Below are 27,239 nucleotides of genomic sequence, written 5' to 3'. Positions count from 1 at the left end.
CTAAACAGGGGAAGGGGGCTCAAACGAAACAAGGGGAAGGGGGCGAAACCAAACAACGTTTTCTTCCACTTTGGGCAGTTAAACTACACACGGATTTTTTTTTGTCATTGTTCAGCCTGCGGAGGAAGCGCTACCCTCCACCGCCATGAACGCCGTTTTGCTTTGCAAAGATTAACCCATTAAAGGAGAATTTTGGACTAAAGTTTTATTACCTTTTCTATGATGTTATGATATCTTAGGATGAATGGTACAGTAGAAAAATTTCATAACTCCACCCCTGGCATGCCACAGCTTAAAAAGGTGCGCGGATAGGCCTTAGGTTAGATCACATATTTTAATAGCTTTTATTTTATTTTTTTGTGAGAGATCTGACGTTCATAGTGACACTGTCCAAAAAAAAAAAAAACAGGAGTCTCGCTAGACGAGATTTCAATCTCGAGATTTCAATCTCGTCTAGCGAGACTTATGTTTTTTTTTTGGTTGCAAAGTGTTCTGTCACCAGGAAACATCAGATCTCACAAAAAAAAGAAAGAAAAAAGCTATTAAAATATGTGATCTAACCTAAGGCCTATCCGCTTCAACTGTAAGTGAGATTCCCCATTCTAGCGAATGAGGCAGCTTATAGGGCTTTTAAGCTGTGGCGGACCAGGGGTGGGGTTATGACATTTTTCTACTGTAACATTCATCCTAAGATATCATAACATCATAGAAAAGGTAATAAAACTTTAGTCCAAAATTCTCCTTTAAGACCGGAACGCATCTGTGTAATTTTAAGATTTCTTTGGCTATTTTTTTACATTTTTAACTCCCTGGAACAACATATTTTGAGATGGGGCCAAATACATATCATTTCGGGGGTCCTTGACATGGAAAAGTTGGAGCACCACTCCGTATCTACCACGGACCCAGATCTAAAAATGTTTTGTTCCAGGGACCCCCAGAAGCAAATATTTGAGTAACAAATGTTCGCTTTCTGTATATTCAAAGATTTGCGCACATTTTCAGGATTTTTCAAAAAAATAGCAGATATACAAGCTTGATATACGAGCGTGTAGATCTGCTATTTTTGAATAACCAAAGAAATCTAAAAATGACACAGCATGCGTTTCCCGGATCGAATGGGATAAATTTAGCGTGAGGTTTCTAAATCGATGCACGTTTTATACTTTACAATCCCTTGTTGATACACGCGCGTCGATAGGCTCACAAGCACGCCTGAGACAATGGCAGCAGCCCCACGGTTCGGATCTCTGGCTGCGGTCTCGCGTTGAAACACCCGCACGCCGCCGAGAGAGAGACATGACTGAACGCATTCTGATCGCCCCACTCTCTGCCTTTTATAGATGGATTTGTAGTTGGCCGCGTGCACCGAATCCCCGAGGGCCCGGCGTATATCGATCGGCTCCCCTCTCAGCGAACCGGTGATAGATGTATATTTGCGCGCTCATATTCTTTATGTGTGATGAATATTGAACAGGCCGGGGGCCAGGCCGGCTCGGCTCCGTGTCAGTGTGAAGGAGCTCCTGAATTGTGGGTAGCCGCGATGCTACGCGTGTGTAAGGGGGGCCATACATCTCTCTCTCTCTCTCCCACAAGAAGAGGGGGGGGGGGGGGGGGGGCTAGACAACAACGCACACTAAGCCATTCAGTCCGGGAACGCATCTGTGTCATTTTTTAAGATTTATTTGGGCTATTCAAAAATAGCAGATCTACAAGCTCATATAGGGGCGGCAGTGGCTCAGGGGTAGAGTGGCCGGGTAGAGTGAACTAGAAAACCGCAAGGTTCCCAGTTCGATCCCGGGCTGGGGCGCTCCCCTAGAGTTAGTGTCGAAGTGTCCTTGAGCAAGACGCTGAACCCCTAATTGCTCCCGATGAGCAGGTTGGTGCCTTGCATGGTTTCCTCCGCCATCGGTGTATGAATGTGTGAGTGAATGGGTTAATGGCACAATCAATGTAAAGCGCTTCGGATAGAAGCGCTATATAAATGCACCATTTACCATTTATATCGCGCCACTCGGTGAGCTTGTAGATCTGCTATTTTTGAAGAATCGTGAATTTTTGCAAATATTTGAATATATATACGATTTTCCAAAAGAAATAGCAGATCTACGGTGCCGCGCTGCGAGCTTGTAGATCTGCTTTTCTTTTTGAATAGCCAAAGAGATCTTAAAAAAAAAATGAAGCGTTCCCGGTCTTAATGGGCTAAACTCAATGGTCCTTTATCATTATCGCTAAGCTTTGATTTGAGCCACGGAGCCTTTGGCAGGGTGGGGTGTGTGCATGGTACATGATGTGTCAGCATTTCTCTCTACGTTTGATCTATTCAGAAATACTGTAGAATAATGAATGACGGTTTGAAAGACACAACCAACCACAGACTGTGATTATACTGGCTGGAAATCATAGCATCTTATAGATGCACCGGCCGTGAAGGGAATCCCCTTTTTCAAGACGACACACAGCTGTTGTTTATTTATTTGATTGATTGATTGATTTTACTTTGAAGTGTTAAATGGCAGTTGTGGAAAAAGTACTCACATTTCTTACTTAAGTAAAAGTATCAATTATACTGAATTGTAGAAATACTCTGTTACAAGTAAATGTCCGGAATTCAAAATTGACTTGAGTAAAAGTACAAAAGTATTGGTATCAAAATGTACTTAAAGTACCAAAAGTAAAAGTACTAAATGTTTGAAAATAGCAGATCTACGCGACGCGTTGTGAGCTTGTAGATTGGCTATTTTCAAATAGCCTATGTATAAAATAGGGCTAAAGTGGTTAATGTATGTTAAGATATAATCATTTATATCTGCAAAGTAACTAGTAACTAAAGTTTTCAAATAATTGTAGTGGATGTAAAAGTACAATATTTGCCTCTGAGATGTAGTGGAGTAGAAGTAAAAGTAACAATTGGAGATACTCCAGTAAAGCATAAGTACCTAAACATTTTACTTAAGTACAGCACTTGAGTAAATGTACTTAGTTACTTTCTGCCACCGCCCCAGGGGGACCCCAGTCAACAAAGTCCATAGGGTTTTAAGGGGTTGAAGAAGTGACCATCTGCCTCTTCAGAGAAGCTGCGACCCAACGACCATGATAGATTCATTCCAGGAGCGCTGCCATGCTGGCTATGTGCTGTGATTATCCATGTTCAATTACCCAGGAATTATTATCCATGTTCAATTACCCAGGAATTACCCTGAACAAGCATATCACCATCCCGCAAAGTTCCATGAAATGGATATTAACCTCGGAACAAATAGAAGAATGAAACGACCGCGTATCGACAGCCTCATCCCTCCAAAACGTCTTAACATCTCTCTTCCTTCTCTGATCCTTGCGGCCGGCCGTAGCGGCGGGAATAATATCGAACATCTCGGCATTCAGGACTCTTTTTTTTTTTTCTTTCTTCTTCTTCATCGAGCTTCCTTCTTTCTTTCTTTCTCTCTCCCGAAGTCCCTGTCTGTCGTAACGATCCATCACGGCAAATCTGATTATAAGTTTATCCCTTGCAGATGACCCGCACACTTGTTTCTGCCGGTGATTAACACATCAAGACCGGGAATGCACCTCTTTAACCATTATTTTATACTTTGGGCTATAAAAAAATAGCAGATCTACAAGCTCATAGCGCGGCACTCGGTGCCGCGCTATGAGCTTGTAGATCTGCTATTTTTGAAAAATACTGAACATTTGTGCAAATCTTTGAATATATATATATGTTTTTAAAGGGGACATTTTTAATTCAAATCTTTCCTTCTGGGGTCCCTGGAACAACATATTCTGAGATGGGGGTCCGTGGCCAAATACATATAATTTTGGGGGTCCTTGACATGAAAAAGTTTGAGAACCACTGATATATATATACAGTGTTTTTTTCTTTAAAACAAACTGTTGGGATTAAGAAGACATTTGTAGTCCCCATAATCAAATATTTGAGTTAAAAATGTTCGCTTTAAAAATATATATATTCAAAAATGTGTAAAAATGTTCAAGATTTTTCAAAAATGTCCAGATCTACAAGCTCATAGTTATGAGCTATGAGCTTGTGGATCTGCTATTTTTGAATAGCCCCAAAGACATCTTAAAAAAGACACGGACGCGTTCCCGGTCTCGAAGGGTTAATACAAGCTGCTGGGGCGGCCCGTGATGGATCTGCCGGGGCTCCACAGCTGAAGTTCATTAATAATTGGAATGTTGCAGAGTGTGAAGTAATGAATACTAATTATTCCTTTCATGGCTGACGGAAGACTACAAGACAATCCATCAGCGCGGACTTTAATTTGGTGGAGTAATGGTTCTATCAATACTACATTAATTCCGCGGTGCTTGTGTGAAGATATAGAGTTGAACCAGACCCAGGCCATCATGGGGAAAACCTGGGCAGTAAAAAAAAAATTGGGGGCTCGGCTGACATCCGGGGGGGGGGGGGGGGGGGGTAATTAGAGAAAAATGAGAAGCCACCAGGTTCGTCAAGCCGCTGCTAATTTAATTGAAATGCAGAAGCAGATAACTATTGGCTGCCGTTACGCGGCTATAATATTTCTCATTTTGTTCCGGATTATTTGTGTGTAGTTAGATTTGGATCTAGAGGGAAATATCTGTCTCATTCTCTCTCAAAAGTGAAAATGTGGGAAAGTTTTGAGTTGAAGTCGAGTGTCGGGCTACGTTCACACCTGCAGGCCAAATGTGATTTTTTTTGGCCTATCCAGGCTGTAATCTGATTGGTTTAACCACTTAAACCAAGGGTCCCCTGTCCTCCATATTGTATTAAAAAAAATAAGTTTAAACTTTTTTTTAACTTGGTCTGCTCTTTTTTTGTTGTTGCTTTTTTTCTCTTTTACACCTATACCTCTTTGCCAAAAATAGCCGATCTGCTATTTTTGGCTAAAGTTCTCCTCAGAATAGCGATGCTAGGGTTCAAGTGGTTAATGTAAAAAAAAAAATCATATCACACAAAGATTTGGCGGCCACCCTTTAGTAACTCTGAGGACCCCCTAGGGGTCCCGGACCCCCTGTTAAAACCCCTGACTTAAACCACAGCATGTACAAACCTGCAATAAAGTGTAAAAAACAAAGTGAGAGTCGGCAATTGACAAGCTCACAACATGCGTTGAGAGCTTGTCAATTGCCTAATTTCAGCAAAAACTTTTCCCACAATAGGCTAACAGAAGACTGAAAATACACTAGTAAAGAGCCCCGAGGGACTAACTCTTTCACTGCCAGAATAAATAAATAAATAAATGAATCACCCACTGCCAACGATTTTCTTACCTTTTCAAGTAGTTACAGAATATTTATCTCCAGTATGATCGATCCCCTGATGGTTGTTTTATCAGGGGGGGAGGGGTTTCACTGTGCTTCCGCAAAAAGAAAAAAAATAATTCATCGCAACCCCCCGTCCGCTTGTTATAGGCCGTTGAAAATAGCATGTCTCGTCAAAAAATACATAGCAAAACACAGGAGGCGAGATACAGGCGGTTTCCCAAATAAGTTAACCAGGAAGTGATTGGAGCAGTAAATCTTGGGATCACGTGATCTCCTGGTTCTGCGTGCCATGAAATGTGTTAGCGAAGAGCGCCATCTAGTGGAAACACCAAAAAAACAAAACATAGAAACTGTTTTTTTGGGAATGGGATTTGAACCACATTCCTATGTGGTTTGAAATGTGATTCAGATTTGATTTCTAAAGATTTGCCTCAGTCTGGAAACTACTCCAACACTCATACTTATAGATTTATACTTAGTCGTATGATGGTGTTGCTGGCTGCAAATGGCTGATCTGCAAGCTCACAGCTATGGTGTTGATTGTCCTTCAACACAGGTACATTCGTCTCGGGGGGAAGGAGTGTGAATACAACAGCAGCTTCCGGCTCATCCTGCACACCAAACAGGCCAACCCCCATTTCCCCCCCGAGCTCCAGGCCCAGACCACCCTCATCAACTTCACAGTGACCCCTGCTGGCCTGGAGGAGCAGCTGCTTGGTCAGGTGGTGACCTGGGAGAGACCCGACCTGGAGGCTCTCAAGGTACCAAAACAAAAAGAAGATCCGTGCTCTACATTAGCCTCCTTCCCAGCCTATTTTCACTTCTGAGGAGAGAAACCTGGCAACGACCTAATGCAGAGAATGTCTATAGGGGCGGGACTTACGTCATTATGTACTTCAACTGGAAACGGTCTTTTTAGACCTATCACAACACTTTGTTTCACACACAGAGAATGTAAAATAGATCTGTAAAGCCTCAACGTGTACTTGGGCGGTACTTCCCAAGCACTCAGCCGGCTTGGTCTTACCCAGCGTGACACTATACGTCAAACACTGAACATCAAAGTCATTTGCTTCTACAGTACCTTCAAGTCAAGTATCCTTCATACAGTACTTCTGTGCAGTTATATACCCTTTAACCCATGAAGACCTGGAACTGTGTCATTTTTAGATTTGAGCTAAAAAGCATTATTTTACACTTTGGGCTATTCAAAAATAGCAGATATACAAGCTCATAGCGCGGCACCGAGTGCCGCGCTATGAGCTTGTAGATCTGCTATTTTTGAAAATTTGTGAAAATGTGTGCAAATCTTTGAATACATATATTTTTAAAGCGAACATTTTTAACTCAAATCTTTGCTTCTGGGGGTCCCTGGAAGAACATATTTTGATGGGGGTCCGCGGCCAAATACATATAATTTTGGGGGTCCTTGACATGTAAAAGATTGAGCACCACTGATATAGAAACATACGTTTTTCAGAAAACTGTTGGGATTTAGGAGACATGTAGAATCGGCTTCAGGTCTCAATGGGTTTAAAAAAACAGAGGCGACTGCGTCTTTCTAGCAGTAGGCCCAATGTTTTGTTTTTTCCCCGAGATGGAACTGACCATAACACCGGTGATGTGTGTGTGTTCATGTGCTCACAGATGGAACTGACCACGCAGCAGAACCGCTTCAAGATCCAGCTGAAGGTTCTGGAGGACGAGCTGCTGGGCCGCCTGTCTGCCGCTCAGGGACACTTCCTGGGGGACATGGACCTGGTGGAGCAACTGGAGACCGCCAAGAGCACGGCCAACACCATCCACCACAAGGTACCGTACACCTAGACCACCTCTAAAGAGCTTCCACCACAAGGTACACACATTCAGGGATGCAACTAGCCATCAACTGTTGCCAGATTTTGCGAGAGAAACGAGCAACCACGGGTCTATGAAACAAGCCGAAAAAGAAGCGACTAGGCGACTGGCATGTTCTTTGTCAAAAGTGTCGCTCTCTCAGTGTGTGTTTGTGTGAATTTCATGCAGCAGCAAGCGCCTCATTTGGAGGCGTGTGGTTAAGGATATCGTTGCTGTCGGGCAGAAACCTCTTTATATCCATATTTTAACTTTTTCGTGTTTTTTTTTTTTCTCGTAAATTAACGGCCTGCTTGATCATACTACAGCGTCACACAAAAGCATCAAAAGTAGCGGATCCACAAGCTCGAAACGGCGCCGCGCTATATGAGCGTGTCGTTCTGCTACTTTTTAATTTGAATCCTGAAAAGTAATGGTTTTGGACGTATGAGGTTTCCACCCTTAGAGGGACGATATGTGTAATGACAGAGTTCTGGAGCGTTATGTGCTTAACCCATTAAGACCTGGAACTGTGTCATTTTTAGATTTGAGCTAAAAAGCATTATTTTACACTTTGGGCTATTCAAAAATAGCAGATCTACAAGCTCATAGCGCGGCACCGAGTGCCGCGCTACGAGCTTGTAGATCTGCTATTTTTGAAAATTCGTGAAAATGTGTGCAAATCTTTGAAATATATATATATTTTAAAGCGAACATTTTTAACTCAAATCTTTGCTTCTAGGGGGTCCCTGGAACAACATATTTTGATGGGGTCGGCGGCCAAATACATATAATTCTGGGGGTCCTTGAGATGAAAAGTATTGAGCACCACTGATATAGAAACATACGTTTTTCAGAATACTGTTGGGATTTAGGAGACATGTAGAATCGGCTTCAGGTCTCAATGGGTTAAGGATATGTGTAATGACAGAGAGTTCTGGAATCTGGAGCGTGACTGCCGGGCGGCTAATGGCTCATCTCTTTTTTTCTCTCTCTCCTCTCCCGTCGCGACCGCAACGCACACAGGTGGCGGAGGCCAGGGCCAACGAGACAGAGATCAACGAGGCTCGCGAGCTCTACCGCCCCGCGGCGCAGCGAGCCTCCACGCTCTACTTCATCATCAACCAGCTCAGCGTCATCAACCCCATGTACCAGTTCTCCCTCAAGGTGACACGCCTGCTCCGTCTCCACGATGTTGGTACCATAGGAGAGATAACAGGCAAAATGTTGATCAAAATAACAATTGTTCAATTAAGTATGCAGATGTTTAACAATAATTGAAGGGTCCATTTGGTTTAATTTTACACTCTCAAGAGTTAAAGATCTATAAGGGTCCATTTGGTTACCGATTCTCCATCATTTAGCCCCCCCCAAGGACCACTGGGCTGAAAACACATTTATTTTAGATGTAATATGCTTATTTTGGGCTTTTCTGCCTTTATTGATAGTACACAGTAGAGAGAGAGAGACGGGGAGTGACACGCAGCCAAAGGTCGCCGGGCTCGGAAATCGAACCTGCATCAGAGCCCATTAACTTTGACGCTTATGGTTCCATCTTTACGCTTTCACAATTAAATGAAAGCAACTGTGTGTGTGTGCGTGTGTGCGTGTGCGTGTGCGTGTGCGTGTGTGTGTGTGTGTGCGTGTGCGTGCGTGTGCGCCCCAACCACCTGGAATGACCTATACAGCTTAAATTTAAGATCTGTTCTCCCATAACATACGGACAATTTAAAACCTCGATTGCAGGCTCTGCCCACAAGTGTCTGCGATTGCTTTTACATTGTGTTGTATCACACGATAGGGAAATGTTGTTGTATTTTGTTTCTGTTCTGTCTTGTTTTTTGATGTGACTATTGATGTGAAAATGAAATTGTACTGTGATGTAATCTCGACAACGCCGCAAACGAGGCCAACCTCAATGTCTTTCGAGAATAAAAAAAAGGTTTGAAATGAGATGAAATGTGTGTGTGTGTGTGTGTGTGTCGCAGACCTTCAACAGCGTGTTCCACAAGGCCGTGCGGCGGGCGGCGTGGGACGACGACGTGAGGACCAGGGTGCTCACCCTGACCGAGGACATCACCCACTCAGTGTTCCTGTACACCAGCCAGGGCCTGTTCCAGAGAGACAAGCTCACCTTCCTGTCTCACATCGCCTTCCAGGTGAGGGGGGAGGGGGGGAGGGGGCAGGGGGGGCAGGGCCACAGGCTCAGAGGTGTGGCCCCCTCCTGTCATCCCCATCAATCAGAGCACTTTTTTTGCCCCCATATTAGCTTCAATTAACCCGTTCAATCCGGTGAACGCATCTCTGTCATTTTTAGACGTCTTTGGCTATTTATTTTTTTATCGTGAAAATGTGTGCAAATCTTTGAATATTTATATATTTTTAAAGCAAACATTTTAACTAAAATGTTTGCTTCTGTTTTGAAAAAACTTATATCGCTATTATATCAGTGGTTCTCGATTCTTTTTCATGTCAAGGACCCCCAAAACGATATGTATTTGTCTACCAAAATATTTAATTCTAGGGACCCCCCCAGAAGCAAATGATTTGAGTTAAAAATGTTCGCTTTAAAAAAGAATATTCAAAGATTGGCACATTTTTTTTCAAAAATAGCAGATCGACAAGCTTGTAGAGCTTGTAGATCTGCTATTTTTTTTACATCTAAAATGACACAGATGCGTTCCCGGTCTGAACGGGTTAAAAGCAGTCAGTAGGACCATACGCTGCTATCGATTAGCCCTCAACACCTGGCTCCAGGCGGACAAGGGGGAGGCGGCCTGTGACAGGTGGGAGGTGGCTTCTGATGGCATAATGCAAGTATCTGTCATGGCAGCAGCTGTTTTTATCTCATAGAAGTGACAGAGCTCCTTCCTTCGTCCATATATCCTTGTCTCACATAAACACTTATTGAGGTGGATATATTCCGGTTGATGAGTCCGACCTCCTCTTCTTCTCAGAGACTTTTTGGAACAAGCTGAATGATTGAAAAGTAGTTAATGTAACGAGCATGGTGTAAAAACACAACACTCCTCACATCAACATCCTCTTTCGCAGTCTGGGGCGCCCACGCTTTGGACTGCCCTGAGCTGAGGCTAGCAAAATCACTGTCTTCCTTTAATCCATTTAGACCGGGAACGCATCCATGTCATTTTAGATTTCTTTGACTATTCAAAAATAGTAGATATACAAGTATATCTGCTATTGAGCTATTGAGCAAGTATATCTGCTATTGAGCTTATATATCTGCTATATGAGCTGCTAGTGTCTTCTAAATCCTAACAGTTTTATGTTGCTATAATATCAGTGGTTCTCAAACCTTTTCATGTCAAGGACCCCCAAAAGGATATGTATTTGGCCGCAGACCCCCATCTCAAAATATGTTGTTCCAGGGACCCCCCCGCCCCCCTCCCAGAAGCAAAGATTTGAGTTAAACATTTTTGCTTTAAAAAAATAATAAAAAAATTATATATCAAAGATATGCACAAATCTTCACGATTTTTCAACAAAAAAAAATGCAGATCTACAAGCTTGTATATATGCTATTTTTGAATAGCCAAAGACATCTAAAATGACACAGATGCTGAATGGGTTAAAATCACTTCTAAAAACCTACTTTTATGTTAAGGCCTTTTCCTAGTGGTTTTGCATTTTTTTATTTTTTGTGTTATCAGTTTTTAATTGTTCTTTCTTCTGTTATTTTTCTTTTAATTATGTTACCCATTGATTTTATGTGTTGATTTTATGTATGCTGTTTTAAGCTGTATGGTTATTATGGTGCTCTTTTATCTGTAAAGCACTTTGTAACCTTGTTTGGAAAAGCTCAATATAAATTAATTCATTATCATCATTATCGTTATCCTCAGGTGCTCCTGAAACAGGGCTCGATTGACGGCCAGGAGCTTGACTTCCTGCTGCGTTTCCCCGTGGAGCCTTGCAGAGCCAGCCCGGTGGCCTTCCTGTCACCACAGGCCTGGGGAGCCATCAAGGTATGCAGTTACTGAATGAATGCCATACCGGGGTGGCAGTGGCTCAGGGGTAGAGTGGCCGGGTAGAGTGAACTGGAAAACCGCAAGGTTCCCAGTTCGATCCCGGGCTGGGGCGCTCCCCTAGAGTTAGTGTCGCAGTGTCCTTGAGCAAGACGCTGAACCCCTAATTGCTCCCAATGAGCAGGTTGGTGCCTTGCATGGTTTCCTCCGCCATCGGTGTATGAATGTGTGTGTGAATGGGTTAATTGGCACAATCAATGTAAAGCGCTTCGGATAGAAGCGCTATATAAATGCACCATTTACCATTTATTTACCATACCAAGTTGATAAAAAGATGGAGAAATGTTAAGTTGCTCTCATTCAGCATCAGACTTTTGATGCCATCTTTAAAGAGGTGGTGCCATGGTTTTGCACTTTTTCTGTTTTTCATGTGTTTATGAGGTTGATTGAATTTCATTAAAGGGGAAATCCACCCATTTTCAATATTTAACTATGTCATTAATATAGCATAAAGGAGTTGTGTGGAAATAAGAAAAAAGTTCCCCCCTTTCTGTGTTGCCTTGAACTGGAGGATTGATTGTGGGTTTAACATTGCAAATTACAACATGATGAGTCATCACGTTTTTATGGTGTTTACTGTTTAATGTCTTCTCTGACTATTTTGAGTTTCTTCCTGGAGGCTGAAACCTTGAGGGTCAAACGTACCAATAGAAAAACAGCACTTTAATGACACAGTACAATTATACCCTCCCCTCGGCCCTCATTATCATAACACAACAGGTGTGGGCATGAGGAGGAGGAGGGACTAGGACAGGTGGGTGGTGCTAAGGTGGTGGAGGAGGTGCTAAGGTGAGAACCAGGTATACTTAATGAACTGGAGGCATGTCCACATAAAAACATAATTTTAACACTATGTACACTTTTTTGAAAAAAAATCTTCCTCCTAGTGTAACCATAATACCTGATGATTATGTTTTAGGGTGGGAAAATCACTGAAAATCACGGCACCCCGTCTTTAACCAAGTCTTTCACCGGGTGAAGAGGTTCCATCATGACGTCTGTCTGTTTGCCTGAATATAGACAATGTACTTAGTTTCTGTTTTTCTGTAATGTGTTTCTCTCCTGTTTTTCTTTTTTGAGACTAAAATTGTTTTCTTTTCTTTCATGATACTGTATGTGGAAAGGGTAGGCAGAATAAGCTAATTAGCTTCAGCCTATACCTTTTTTTGGTCATAACTATGTAATATATTTATTGTTGTTGTTGTTGTTCTTATGCGCATGGAGTATAATATTGTTTACATAGTGAACTGATGACCAAAATAAAATAAAAATACAAAGTGAAAAGTGAAGTTAAGTAACCCAAGTCTTCCCAAAAGCTCACCTGGTGAGGAGGTTCCATCATCATGACGTGTGTTTGTCTGAATACATAGACCATATCTACACTGGAGGAGCTGAGCGGCTTGGACAGAGACATGGAGAGCTCCCCGAAACGCTGGAGGAAGGTGGTTGAGTCCGAGTGTCCCGAGAGGGAGAGGCTTCCCCAGGAGTGGAAGAACCTCAGCTCCCTCCACAAGCTCATCGTCCTCAGAGCTCTGAGGCCTGACAGGATGACGTACTCCCTCAGGCATGGCGACCTTTCAACCTTTAGAACATTGGTTATAAAAAAATCTCCATCAATTCAAGGCTTCATGGGAGTGTGTAATTGATAGAAAATAAGTATTTTTGGGGGGGGTGAACTAGATCTACAAGCTCATGCCGCGCTATGAGCTTGTAGATCAGTTTTTTGTTTTTAAGAAATCTGGAAAATGTATGCAAATATTTGAATATATATATACATTTTAAAGGAGACAACCGGGCATTTTAAGTGTTATCTTTGATTTGTCGCTTATTACTCACCAACATTGAAAGGGTCATTGAGTTATTCCCATTGAGTCCCCTTCGTCCCGTCTAACGACCCCCTCCGTTGGCATAATGGAGGCGCGTGAATAGCAGAAATTCGCCTATTTTAACGAATGCAAAATCTGTTTTTTTTCTCCTAGTACTCATTGTGGAGTCTCATGAGACCCTAAGAGGCGCTGAAAGTTCCCGACGAGCTAATGCTAATGCAGAACGAGCTAAAGCTAGTTGCTTGTTTCTCTACCTGGCAACACGAGTTGCCAGGTTCTGGGAGAGAAACAAGCAACCGTCCGCGGACAAATACATGTCCTTGACATGAAAAAATGTTGAGAACCACTGATATTATTATATTATACCAACATACAACATATTTTTTTAAAACTGTTAGGATTTTGAAGACATTTGTAGAATCCCCAGAAGCAAATATTTGAGTAAAACAAAAATTGATCTCATATGAGATTGTATATCTGCTATTTTTGAGTAGCCGAAGTATAAAATAATGGTTTAAGTGGTTACACAGATGCGTTCCCAGTTTGAGTGGGTTAAGGTGTGTAATGTCCACTAACTAACCTTGGCAGGATCTTTGTGGAGGAGACCATGGGGAGCAGATATGTGGAGACCGCTGGTCTGGAGCTGGAGAAATCCTTTGAGGAGAGCGAGCCCTCCACCCCGCTGTTCTTCATCCTGTCCGCCGGGGTGGATCCTCTCAAAGATGTGGAGAAGTTAGGTAAAAATAACCACAACAAAAACATCATGTTCAAATGAACCCATTAAGACCTGGAACGCATCTGTGTCACTTTAAGATTTATTTAGCTATTGAAAAATAGCAGATATACAAGCTCATAGCGCGGCACAGAGTGCCGTGCTATTAGCTTGTAGATCTGCTATTTTTTGAAAAATCTTGAAAAGAAACGATCGATTTTTTTCAAAAAACTGTTAGGATTTAGATTTTTTTTAAGAATCGCCTCAGGTCTTAATGGGTTAATACTAAAAAAAGATTGTATTTATACAAATGAGGCACAATTATCATGCATAGAATTTAGTAAAAGCATGTTTCATATAATTAGAGTGTGAAACAAATAATTGGACACATTATATGCCTGCAAGTACATTTTTTGTTTAGTTTGTTTTAAACATCATTGCATGTTATGTTCAAGATAGGTGCACGTCACTGTATGGAATTAAATTCCCCACTATGATAAGAGTATAATGATGTAGCTTGTTAGCTGTGAGACCAGCTTAGTGGCCTAGTGGTTAGAGCGTTCGCTCTGAGACTGGGAGGTCTGAGTTCGATCCCTGGCCCGGGTCACACAAAAGACTTTAAACATGGTACCCAATGTTTCCCTGCTTTGGAACTCAGCATCAAGGCTTGGATTAGGGTTAAGTCCCTGCGACATACTAGTGTCATGTCCAGTCTCTGGTATTTTAGGTCAAAACTAGACCTTTTTTACTGTTTCTTCTCTTCTGTTTGTACCCTCTTAGTAATGTTTTTGTAATGTTGCTTGTTTTCTGTATGGGGACTATGGTTGGAAATTAGCATTCTTGCTAAATCCGGCGTATTTACATTGCATTGTATGTGTGGTGTTCATTAACCCATTTTTAGATTTGAGCTAAAAAGCATTATTTTACACTTTGGGCTATTCAAAAATAGCAGATATACAAGCTCATAGCGCGGCACCGAGTGCCGCGCTTTGAGCTTGTAGATCTGCTATTTTTTTTAAATCGTGAAAATGTGTGCAAATCTTTGAATATGTATGTTTTTAAAGCGAATATTTTTAACTCAAATCTTTGCTTCTGGGGGGTCCCAGGAACAAAATATTTTGATGGGGGTCCGCGGCCAAATACATATAATATTGGGGGTCCTTGACATGAAAAAGATTGAGCACCACTGACATAGAAACATACGTTTTTCAGATAACTGTTGGGATTTAGGAGACATGTAGAATCGGCTTCAGGTCTTAAAGGGTTATTATGTACTGTCCCTCCCAAATAAACGTATAAATAAAAACTGTCCAGGGGATGTACTTGTACATCAAGCTGCCTCGCGCTACAGAAACAGGAGATAGGCTCCTGTATTGACCACATGGTTCAGCAAGGTGTAGGCCTACTTACTTGTTATCTGTAGGGGCATTCAGGCCAGTTAACAAGATTCATTCATTTAGTCTCAAAGCCTTTTCAATTGCACTGGGAAGCCACTATGTTAACCACTTGAACCCTATATCATCCCTATTCTGGGCATGTCATAATAATACGCAAACTATATTCAACAGGGTGTTGAGTATGGCATGTCTCGCCAAAATGCAGGGGAAAAAAAGATTTGGTCGCCAGACAGGAAATGGTGGACAGTCTTGCGATACTTTGGCCGTTCAGAAACATACTTTGTGCTCTTTAGATACCTCTATAAAATGATACAGTGTACACATTGAAAGGCAACACAATTTGTGACACGTCTTCTTTTATCTTCCTGGGCCAAGTATTTTATAAAAGTCTCAATTTTTCAGAAATAGTGTTTGTTCATAAGCTGTCCAGCCTGCTCTCATAGACTCCAATGTTATTCACCGAACTTCCGGTGTGAGTCTGCCACCCAGTGCAACGAATGACGCTAAACAGGAAGTGGATGGGGGGGGGGGGGGGGGACCTTTCGATCACGTGATCTCCTGGATCTGTTTGACTTGACTTTGACTAGAGAACAGCGCCATCTGGTGGAAAACCACTGAAAATGAAAATGTCGTCATAAGTCGTCCTTGGCAGGCTGGGCCTTTGGGGGAAAAAAAGTCCTCCCTGCCAGTGAATGAGTTAAAGGTAGGGTAAGTGATTTGCATTGGTTAAAATAAGTGTTAAATAGCTCTATATTCTGATAGTACTCATTGATATAGAGTGTTTGTTCAGTATTAGGAGTCTCCTTGTCTCTCCACCTTTTTATTAAACAGAAAATGCATTTTCGTTTCAGTTTCAGTTTAATTTCCAATTTTATCCAACCAGGACAGAGAACTCAATCAGGATACAGATTAAACAAGTGAAATTGGAAGTGATGACACTAAGAAATGAGCAGACAAAATTGGAACACTATACAAATTAAGCTTAAAAATGGGTACTTTCTCCTGATTGGCTGAGATTTTGACACCTAACGAAACATTTATTTTCTGTTTATTAAAGAGCTGGAGAGACAGGGAGACATCTGTTACTGAACAAATACTCTATAGCAATGATTACTATCAGAATATAGTATTTTAACCTTTTAACAAAATACTTTTTGTTTTAGCCAAAAATTATCACTTAACCTATAATAAGTGTGTTTATAAAGTATTCAACCAATACATCAAAACTTGTAAGATAAATATAAAACATCTAAACACTGAATCAAGCAACATAAAAACTGTCTGGGGTGAAACACAACAGCCCGAGCAGATGTTAAAATGACACGAGACATGTTTGAAGGTGAAATATCCCTTTCACACAGATGAAGAGACTGTGTGCTGTGTAATGCGGCGCTGTGGTTGCTATGGTGATCAATTCACCATATTAGGCAGAACAACAGACATCTTCACGGATTGGTCAAACTTTCCGTTATGTTACTGCACCCATATAAGTGGCCGCAAACACATATAGACCTGCATTCTGCTTCAGAGCAACGTTGTAAGAGCTGGTGCTGTTAATCATCTTTAATCCACGGTAGCTGCAGGTGTTGTGATATGTTCCAGTGGGCCGTTCGTCTCAACCCCGTACCAAAAGGAACCTGTCATCATGTTGCTGTTGCCGTGGGAAACAAGCTGTATTTGTTTGGAGGATACATGTACAAAATGGATGACTTCATGAATCAGATTGATGTTCAAGTCTTCAACACAGTGTCTTTGCTCTGGATGAAGTTGACCCCAGTGACACCTGGAAGAGGAGCACGTTACCTTAATGGCCTGGGGCCACACAGCTGTGCTAATAGAACATACCGTCAACCTCTGGGGAAGGCCTACTTTCTGCTACGTGCTTTATGCGTTTGATGTCGACACCCACACATGGTTCGAACCACAGGTTTCTGGGACTGTTCCGGTGGACAGGCGCTGCCACTCAGCCTGTGTCTTGGGGAAGGTCATGTATATACATGGAGGTTGGTCGGCCCAGCTGGCTAGACACACTAATGACACATACAAGTTGGACACCACCACAATGGTCTGGGCTTTAATTATTATCAGAGGCACTACACCACCTCCTGTTTCGTGGTGTCAAACCTCCACCATCATCGGGACAAAGATGTTTGTATTTGGGGGCAGTGGAGTTAACAACGTCAGAGTGTTTGACACAGAGACCGACCACTGGCTGAACACACCTTCTGCACTGCTTCTTCCGGCAGAACGCTGGGATCATGCAGCCTTTACCTACAATGGAGAGCTGTACATAGTTGGTGGCTATAATAACAATACACGGTTGTACTTCAATGATCTGTGGAAATTCAGTCCAGAGACCCTCGCCTGGAAGAAGCTTGAGCCCAAGGGGAAAGGCCCACGTACGAGTTCTAGAATGTGCTGTTGCATGGTGGGAGATCGTGTCATCCTCTTTGGAGTGACGGATGCTTCCACTGACATGTGTGTCTTAGACTTGAATCCTAGTCTGAAGACGCTATGCAAGCTAGCAGTTATTCAGTGCGGTCTGGAGCGGTCGGAACTCCCACACAACATCAAGTGGGAACTGCTGGCAGGCACTGAAGCCACAAGAGAAATACAACACAACAAACTGTAAACCCACACAAAAAAAGGCTCCCCGAGTGATGTTGATGATGTCATGTTGATGACATTAGTCTGGACCAAATATGGAGTGACAGCAGGATGGTGGATCAGAGATCTGACATTGTTCACTGAATGCAAAAATAAATAAATAAATAAATAAATAAACATTCAGATCTTTTTTTGAGCGGTGCAGCCGCTCCTATAAGTGGGGTTGGGAATTTGTCCATCCCTGTACTGTGATTGGCTGACTCTATTCACACCCTTTTCGTCTTTCCCTGTACTGTGATTGGTTGACTCCATTCACACCCTTTTCGCCGTACCGTGATTGGCTGACTCTATTCAGACCCTTTGCTTTGATTGGCTAGCGAGACGCATGATGAAATTCATAACCTATAAATATCACCACGCACTTAAAAAAATAACTTTTTTTTTAAGTGAGCTTCCATTACTGTGATGACCTTAAATAACACCGCTCACTTCACACTGGCTGTGATTTTTGGGGCGGTGTAGCCGCCCCCTATAAGTGAGTTTTGGACACCGACCAAAAAATGTGTGTACCCCCTAACCCTTCCATTGTTAATGCAAATCGATACAATCGATCACATTACAGCTAGTGTCATCACCACTAACTGTAATGTGATTGGCTGACTTTGCAAATTCAGGACTGTGATTGGCTAGCGAAACACATGACACATGTGCAGCCCTATGAATAGCAGTATGGACTTAAAAAAAGTCATTTATCCTTTTTTTAAAGTGAGTCATGTTGTGATGACCACACACCGCCCACTTCACACTGGGTGTGATTTTTTTACATTAACCACTTGAACCCTAGAATTCCTTTTCTGAGGGGAACATTAGCCAAAAATAGCCGATCTACAAGCTCTCAGCGCCTCGCGCTACCATGCAGTGAGAATTACTGCAGTAAATACAAAGGAGGGGCCCCTTGATATCTGATGAACCTATACATTTCATTTTAGTAAATTGTCGATGGCCGCGCGGCCCAGTTCCGCCAAAAGGCCCCTGAGAGCCAAGGGCCCTTCGGCGGCCCAATGGCTAATACAGCCCTGGTCACATCACAGGTTTACAGGTGTTCAATATTTCACTGCCAAGGACGACTTTTACAACCTTTTTTTGTTTTCAGTAGTTTTCCACCAGATGGCGCTGTTCTCTAACACACAAGTGACCCTTTTCATCCTCAAGTCACACAGATCCATGAGATCGCGTGATCGAAAGATGTCCACCAACATTGACTTCCTGCTTAGCGTATTTGGGGACACACGGTTGTATATCTTTTTAGTTTTTTTCCTCCCCGCATTTTTGACGAGACGAGCTGTATTCAACGGCCTGTAACAAGCGACTAGGGGGGGCAATCAGTGTTGCCAGATTCTGTGAGAGAAACAAGCAACCAGGTCTAGGAAAACCAGCCCAAAAGGCTTTAGGCTATTGTACCGTATTTCACTTTTTTTCCTTCTGTCTATGCACATGTGGAGTCAGCTTATATCAAAATATATGCATCATTTATTTCTAAATAATTTACTGAAGGGGACAACCTCAGGTTTTTCTTCTTTTCTAAGTTGGAGGGGACAAGTCTCCACCTTCTCCACCAAGATCAGCGTCCATGTTGACAGGAGAGATGATCAGAGGAGCAGAGTTTGTAAAACTATAAATAAGATCAGGACTAAAGTATGGATATAGTTTCTCAGTGAAGGTGCAGCCAGTGAAAGAGTAGAGATGAACTCTGGTCTCCACATCATAAAAGGAGACCAGACCCTCCTCATAATCCACAAACACTCCCAATTTCTGGACCTCCTCTCTTACAGGGAGGAGGACGGCAGGGTCAGCACGAGCCTTGTACTCATTTCTATTCCTCAACCATATAGTCCAGTAACCATTGTTGGGGCTCAGAGAGATGTCTCCTTTCCTGTTGATGGACTCTCTGGCCACTCCTAGATCCCACCCAGTCTTCCTTTTAACCTGAACCTCATAGTAAAACCTTCCTGAGGAGAAGCTTTCTTTTCCTAAGACACAGACACATTCAGAGAATCTCTCTTTGTTGTCTGGGAGATTTTTCCATATGTTTCCAGTACGCACTTGTTTTCCATCCTCAGACAGGATGAGGTAGGGATTTGCTGTATCAGGGTCCAGAGTCACATCCACTGCATATTGTTGGATCCTCCTCAGATCAACATCATACAGCTTCTTCATCTCTTGACTGAGTGTCTTCTCCAGCTGAGCCACAGCTGTCCTCACAGTCCCCACATATGAAGACTGATGGACATTAACCTTTTTCCAGTCCTTGGTGGGTGGAGGGGTGTTGATGGAGGTGAAGTTCTGGAGGAGGTGGAGGTGGTCTTCAGTGTGTGAGAGCTGCTTCAGCTCAGAGCTTCTCTTCTCTAACTGAGTAATTTCCACTTGCAGATCATTGATGAAGCCTTCAGCCTGTTTCTCTGTTGTTTTCTGCTTCTCTTCAATCACATCAATGAGCTCAGCCTGGCTCCTCTCAATACAGCTGATCAGAGCAGTGAAGACCTGCACACTGCCTGCTATCACTGTGTCTGCATCTTTCCTGCTGATCTCTACTGAGTGTTTGACCTCCTGAATCTTCACTTGTCTCTCCTGGATCATCTGCTGGATTTCAGCCTCTGTCTTTGCTTCATATTCTTCTTTCAACTTTTGATTCCTGAACTGATGAACCATCTCAGAAATAAGAGTATTGACAGATACCTCTGGTCTCTTGTTGAAGATCTTGGCACACAGTGGACACCGACACACATCATTAATGTCCCAGTAATGTGTGATACAGGTCTTGCAGTAGTTGTGTCCACATGGAGTGACGACTGGATCAGTGAACACATCCATACAGATAGAACACAGGAAGTGCTCTTCAGACAGCAGACTGCTGGCGGACGCCATTTCTACCCCCTGAGAATAAGTCAAAGTGTGAAAAACTGGAAATAGTTTTTGTATCAGCAGTGTTACTGGGGTGTCCTCAACCAGTGATGTCTGTCTTTATAATCCAAGGGGTTGTGATGTGACTGCAGAATAGTACGTTTTAAAGGTTTATGTTTCTGTATGATCTAATATGCTGTCTCTCCGTGTATCAAGGTCTCTTCTGCTCCTCACTTTCTGTTCAATCAGCTTTTAACTCAAGCTGACATTATCACGTCATCAAATATGACGTCAGTCTCGCCCAAATATGGAGTTCCACACGGCTCGTGACTGACCCCCACGTGAATATTGGGTAACCATGGCAACCTTCATCAGACCGTGTTTCCCTTTCATGCCCATATCATTTTCTCTATCCCTGAAATTCCAGCCGGCACATTGTTCACACTGGGTGAAAGACTCACACCGGAGGTTCAGCGAAATAACACTGGAGTCTATGAGAGCCGGCTGGACAGCTTATGAACAAACAGTATTTCTGAACGATTGAAACCTTTATGAAATACTCAGCCCAGGAAAATAAAAGAAGACGTATCACACATTGTTTTCTGCTGTGTTCCTTTTCGATGTGTACACTGTATCATTTTATAGAGGCATCTAAAGAGCACAAAGTATGCTTCTGAACGGCCAAAGTATCGAGACTGTCCACCATTTCCTGTCTGGCAGCACAAATCTCACGATACCTCCAAGCGAGTTTTATTTAGCTGGCACTGAATGAGTTAATGAGACATTCAATGACATTCATTTTCACTTTTTATATATTTTTTTATAAGTGAGTTTTGGACACTGACCAATCCTGCACCGTGATTGGCCAATAGTCTACAACGCAGTCTACACCCCTAACCCTTCCATTGTTAATGCAAATCGATACTTTTGAAAAGTCAGCCAATCGCATTACAGCTAGTGTCATCACCACTAACTGTAATGTGATTGGCTGACTTTGCTAATTCAGGACTGTGATTGGCTAGCGAAACACATGACACATGTGCAGCCCTATGAATAGCAGTATGGACTTAAAAAAAAGTCATTCATCCTTTTTTTTAAGTGAGTCATGTTGTGATGAACACACACCGCCCACTTCACACTGGGTGTGATTTTTTTATTACTTTGTTCACTTTGCCTTATTGGCATACTGGCAGCGTGCACAACACATGTGGTGCCCACACCCCTGCCCGACCACTCCGGTCTGCCACCTCGGGGCGACTGACTCCCTCGCCACTCAACGGTCCTTCTGGTCGATCGACACGGTCACAACTTTTTTCTGTTCTGGCCCCACAGTGGTGGAATGAACTTCCCACTGATGTCAGGACAGCAGAGTCACTGCCCATCTTTCGCCGCAGGCTGAAAACCCACCTCTTCAGGAAACACTATCCTTCCTCTTTGCCTGGCCTACTTGTTGTTAACTAGTTGTACGAACTCTTGTTTTATTTTTGTATTGTTTTATTGGATCTTGTTTAGTCGATACACTTATTTGTTTTAGCTCGTGCTCATTTGATTTATCCATTTTTGTCTCATCTGTTTAAGAAAGTAGGTAGCTGATATATTGCACTTTTACCTTAGCGCTAGGTATACTCTTGGTTGCTTGTTTTTGCAGGAAATGTACTTAAAACTTCTGGTGATTAGTAGTTTTCGTTCCCTACCTATGTTGAATACACTTATTGTAAGTCGCTTTGGATAAAAGCGTCTGCTAAATGACTGACTGTAATGTGGTGCTGATCGGTACAGAAAACCAGACAGACAGACAGACAGACAGACAGACAGACAGACAGAAGAATGTGGTCAGAACATCACTGGAGGGAAAAAAAAAGACCATTACTGCATCAAAAGTAGTCAACAAACTAGACTAATCAAACCCTGCGGAAGACTATTGTCCAAACGTTGGTTTCCTGTATACCTTTTAATAGGCTCTCTCTGTGTCTTGTTGTTTTTCCGTGATGGTCCTGATGCATTGTGCTGTGTTTATGTGTTGCAGGGCTGAAGATGGGCTTCTCCATGGAGCAGGGCACCGTGCACAACGTGTCCCTGGGCCAGGGCCAGGAGGAGGTGGCAGAGAGACTGCTGAGGAGGGCCTCTCAGCATGGACACTGGCTCATTCTGCAGGTACGTATGGGAGTCAAAACTGGAATCCGGAAGTTCGGTGAAATAACATTGGAGTCAATGACAGCCAGCTGGATCAGCTTGTGAATAGGGCTGTCATGATTACACATTTAAGTTGGCGATTAATTGTCACTCAAATAATTGCGATTAAATGATTATTATTAGATGATTATGTAATAATTGTGACAGGCCTACTTGTGAACACTGAACGATTACGACCTTTGTGATATAATCGGTTCAGGCATATAAGAGGAGACATAATAACAGGTTGTTTTGTGATCGCTGTTTTTTTTGTTTTTTATGTTCACACTATACGTGATTTTATTGAGGCATCTAAACAGCGGCAGGTATCGTTTCTGGCTCGGTAGTATCACGGTATTCGATTGACAGTCTCTTTGGCACGTTCAGAAACGTACTCTGTGCTCTTTAGATACCTCTAGTCGTTGCCCTTAACCCATTCAATCCGGGAACGCATAATGTGTCATTTTAGATTTGTAGTTATAACCATTATTTTATGCTTTGGGCTATTCAAAAATAAATAGCAGATTTACAAGCTCGTAGCACGGCACCGAGTGCCGTGCTACGAGCTTGTAAATCTGCTATTGTTTTTGAATTATCGTGAAAATGTGTGCAAATCTTTGAATAAATATATATTTAAAGCGAACATTTTTTAACTCCAATCGTTGCTTCTGGGGATTCTACAAATGTCTTCTAAATCCAACATTTTTTTTTTGTTGAAAAAACATATGTTGCTATAATATTTCAAACTTTTTTCATGTCAAGGACCCCGAAAATGATATGTATTTTTCTGCGGACCCCCAGAAGCAAAGGGTTGAGTTAAAAATGTATTATATCAAAGACTTGCAGACATTTTCAGGTTTTCTTTTCTCCAAAAAAATGCCGCGCTATGAGCTTGTATAGCTGCTGTTTTTGAATAGCCAAAGTATAAGATAATGGCGTTAAAGTGGTTGCTTTCCCGGTCTTAATGGGCTAATATACCTTCCTTGGTACAAATGTTTACTCAGCAGCCATGGAGCGGCAGACTGCTGTACTGTTCCCAGACAGTCACTGCAGAAACCTAATTGAATTAGCTCACCTCCTGAGCCGGGGAACACAAACTCAATTTGGTTCAATCAGGATCATGATTGGCTAAATCAGCCGTATAAACGGCTCCGTGAAAGGGAAGCCTGCCGAGCAGCCAATCGCATCACTGCAGCCTTTCAGAACAATGGAAGGAAGGGTTTCTTTTGGAATAAACCATAAAATGTATAGTTTGTTGTAATATGTATAAATGTATTTTTATATATATATATACGTTAGTTTGTGTGTGTGTGTGTGTGTGTGTGTGTGTGTGTGTGTGTGCGCGCGCGCATACATACATACATACATACATACATACATACATACATACATACATACATACATACATACATACATACATACATACAGTACATACATTTGATGACTGGCCAGTCATCAAATTATTGGCTCAGGAATGTGACAAAAAACTAAAAAATCAAAGTGACTTCAAGGCCTCCTCTCCTCTCCTCTCCTCTCCTCTCCTCTCCTCTCCTCTCCTCTCCTCTCCTCTCCTCTCCTCTCCTCTCCTCCACTATTCTATTTATATCATATTCTACCCTCTATATATTCTATTCTTCTTATCGTTATCAGAATGTCCATCTGGTGGCGCGCTGGCTGCCCTCCCTGGAGGTCCTGGTGGAGAGCGTGGCGGTGGACAGTCATCCAGACTACAGGCTCTTCATCAGCGGGGAGCCCGCGGCCGACCCCGAGCGGCACGTCATTCCCAGAGGTTTGCTGGAGAACGCCGTCAAGATCACCAGCGAGCCGCCCACCGGCATGAACGCCAGTCTGCACGCCGCCCTCAACAACTTCAGCCAGGTACGAACGAGGCAAAAATGCATGGATTCAAGTTCTCAGTCGCTAACGACTGATTTCAGTCATTTGGATTCCATAGAAGTCAGCATTGTCTTCTATGGAAGCGTGTCATGCACCGAAAATAGGCGATCTACAAGCTTACAACACGTTGCAGCTTGTAGATCACCTATTTTCGGTTATTCGTCGTTTTAAGATAAAAGGGATAGTTCACCCCCAAAAGGACTTTTTTTTTATATCGATTACTCACCGCATGGAGACTTGAATTCATGGATATGTTTTTGTTTTTGTCACATTCCTAAGCCAATAATTTGATGACCGGCAGCGGTTCCGGTAGGAGACACAAAAAGTCTCCTTTGTGTCTCCTACCGGAACTGCTGCCTACTGGTCCGCTGGTCATCAAATTATTGGTACGAAGTACAATTTTGAGGTATTTTTTACTTTAGTGGAGTATTTCCAATGTTCAATACTTTTACTTCTACTCCACTACATCTCAGAGGAAAATATTGTGCTTTTACTCCACTACAATTATTTGAAAACGTTACTAGTTAGTTTTTAGATTTAGATTGTATTACTAAACATACATTAACCACTTAAGCTCTATATATATTTCAGCTCTTTGAAAATAGCCGATCTACAAGCTCACAACGCGTCACATTGCGACGCGTTATGAGCTTGTAGATCGGCTATTTTCAAAAGATTTGTATACATTTTGAAAACTTTGAATGGGACATTCTGCATTATGAGTACCTTTACTTTTGGTACTTTAAGTATATTTTTATGCCAATACTTTTATACTTTTACTCAAGTATATTTTGAATTCTGGACTTTTACTTGTCAAGTGTGCATGTCTACTGTACATTACAGCACACTTCTGGTTGGCATGGCAACTTTGGCAAATTCTCAATAACCAAAGTTGAACTTTTCTCAGTACGGTTAAGGTCAGGAAGGCGGCTAGCCAACTCCCCGACTCCCAGCTTGTTCGGGGAGCCACGACCGCAAAACGAATGCTTTCCACGTTGGCGCGTACAATGACGACGTGTCTCTCTCTCTTCTCTTTGTCTTCGTCACACACGTCCTCCAGGACACTCTGGAGATGTGCTGCAGGGAGCAGGAGTTCAACTCCGTGTTCTTCTCTCTCTGCTACTTCCACGCCTGCGTGACGGAGCGCCGCAAGTTTGGTCCCCAGGGATGGAACCGCTCGTACCCCTTCAACACCGGAGACCTCACCATCTCTGTCAACGTACTCTACAACTACCTGGAGGCCAACTCCAAGGTATATGCTCACCTTCATCCTGGACTGTTGAAGCCATCAAATATACAAATACAACACAGCAACATCACAAGGTGCAGTTAACTCATTGAGTGCCAGGATTGCCAGAATTATTTCAGAATTGATTCTGAAAAGTGCCAGAGTTTTTTTCACAGAAAACAAAAAGTGCTTAGGAAGCGAGATACAGCCTTTTTCAGTTCTAAGTTAAACAAGGTGTGGATGGAGCTGCACATCTTCAGATGATGATATCTTGGGTTCTGAAAATGTTTAAAAAAAAAATATATATATATATATTTTATGCTAATTTTTCAAAAACACGTTAATGGCACCCAGCGCCATAGCGGTAAAAACACGTGAAACACGTTAATGGCACTCAGTGAGTTAAGACAATTTAGGCTAAAAGGATAACACAAAAAAAGTCTTGGGGACTTGTTTCCATTGTGGTCCTATGTATTCAATATCATCAACATAGCATAAAAGATTTGCACAATACTACATACATGTCATCAACAATTACAAAACAGGGTTAGGATTTTGACGAAAAGATTTGGTGTAAAGGGGAAAACCAAGTATTTTCGCCAGCGTGCACCTAAGTATCAATCACCTATCAATCACCTAAGTATCAATCACCCAAGTATCAATCACCTACTGTAGGTATCAATCACCCTTAACGATGTATCAATCACCCCTAACGATAATGGCGGTGAGGTTTTTGGGTGGTGGCGGTGCAGCTAGTTCAGCGAAGGCTGGATTATCCCCCTGCTGCCTCCAATTACTTAGTGAAATCTTTTGCTCCACTATTAAGCATGAAAAATGTCTGTTCCTATATATTGCGTGTCTGCTCTTTAAAGCTACGGACGCCCCAACCTGTAATTTAGCTTTATATCTCGGCAAGACACACACACAAAAAAAATCCATTCTCACGACAGTTGCGCTTCTCTAGTCGCAACTCCTAATGCTTCCCTCTTAGCACTCTTATTACCGCGGTCACAACCAATTATATCTGCTGGGTATACTGCCCTCCAAAAAAAGAAAAAAGGAAAAAAAGAATGTCCTTCATTACGTTAACTAAACACAGTAACCTGTATGTGCGTATACAGAGGATTCATTAGGAGGGCAATGAAGCGTTCTCCTAAATGTAATTACATGCAGGGCTGATCTGACACTCCGCCGCGCTGCATAAGTGATCACTGCAATTAGAGCTGATGAAGGAAGCAATTTGCGAAACAATACAGGTACAAATGATTGTGAACCGGCAGCTTTTGTCATTTGTTATGAATCCGGGATTCTCTTCTCTCTTTCTCTTTCCTCCTTCACCCTCCTCAGAGGATC

The 27,239-nt window shown here is 42.4% G+C and overlaps 1 protein-coding gene across 1 annotated transcript in view; it reads left to right on the top strand.

Annotated features, from left to right (window-relative positions):
• Positions 1-27,239, top strand: part of LOC311038733 (dynein axonemal heavy chain 11) — a gene marked incomplete at both ends in the record, with an annotated part of 133,044 nt that overhangs the window by 83,114 nt on the left and 22,691 nt on the right. The window contains 10 exons of the mRNA XM_084048325.1: positions 5,825-6,029; positions 6,916-7,080; positions 8,128-8,268; positions 9,090-9,260; positions 10,965-11,087; positions 12,518-12,711; positions 13,562-13,710; positions 22,617-22,744; positions 24,413-24,640; positions 25,719-25,910. Of these exons, the coding sequence (XP_083904451.1) occupies positions 5,825-6,029; positions 6,916-7,080; positions 8,128-8,268; positions 9,090-9,260; positions 10,965-11,087; positions 12,518-12,711; positions 13,562-13,710; positions 22,617-22,744; positions 24,413-24,640; positions 25,719-25,910 (1,696 nt within the window). The remainder of the gene's footprint in view (positions 1-5,824; positions 6,030-6,915; positions 7,081-8,127; positions 8,269-9,089; positions 9,261-10,964; positions 11,088-12,517; positions 12,712-13,561; positions 13,711-22,616; positions 22,745-24,412; positions 24,641-25,718; positions 25,911-27,239) is intronic.

This window comes from Gymnoscopelus microlampas (genome assembly GCF_963454915.1).
Source record: "Gymnoscopelus microlampas genome assembly, chromosome: 3".
NCBI lineage: Eukaryota > Metazoa > Chordata > Actinopteri > Myctophiformes > Myctophidae > Gymnoscopelus > Gymnoscopelus microlampas.
The sequence above is the reverse complement of the archived record's forward strand: the minus strand, read 5'-3'. Positions and strand labels throughout refer to the sequence as shown.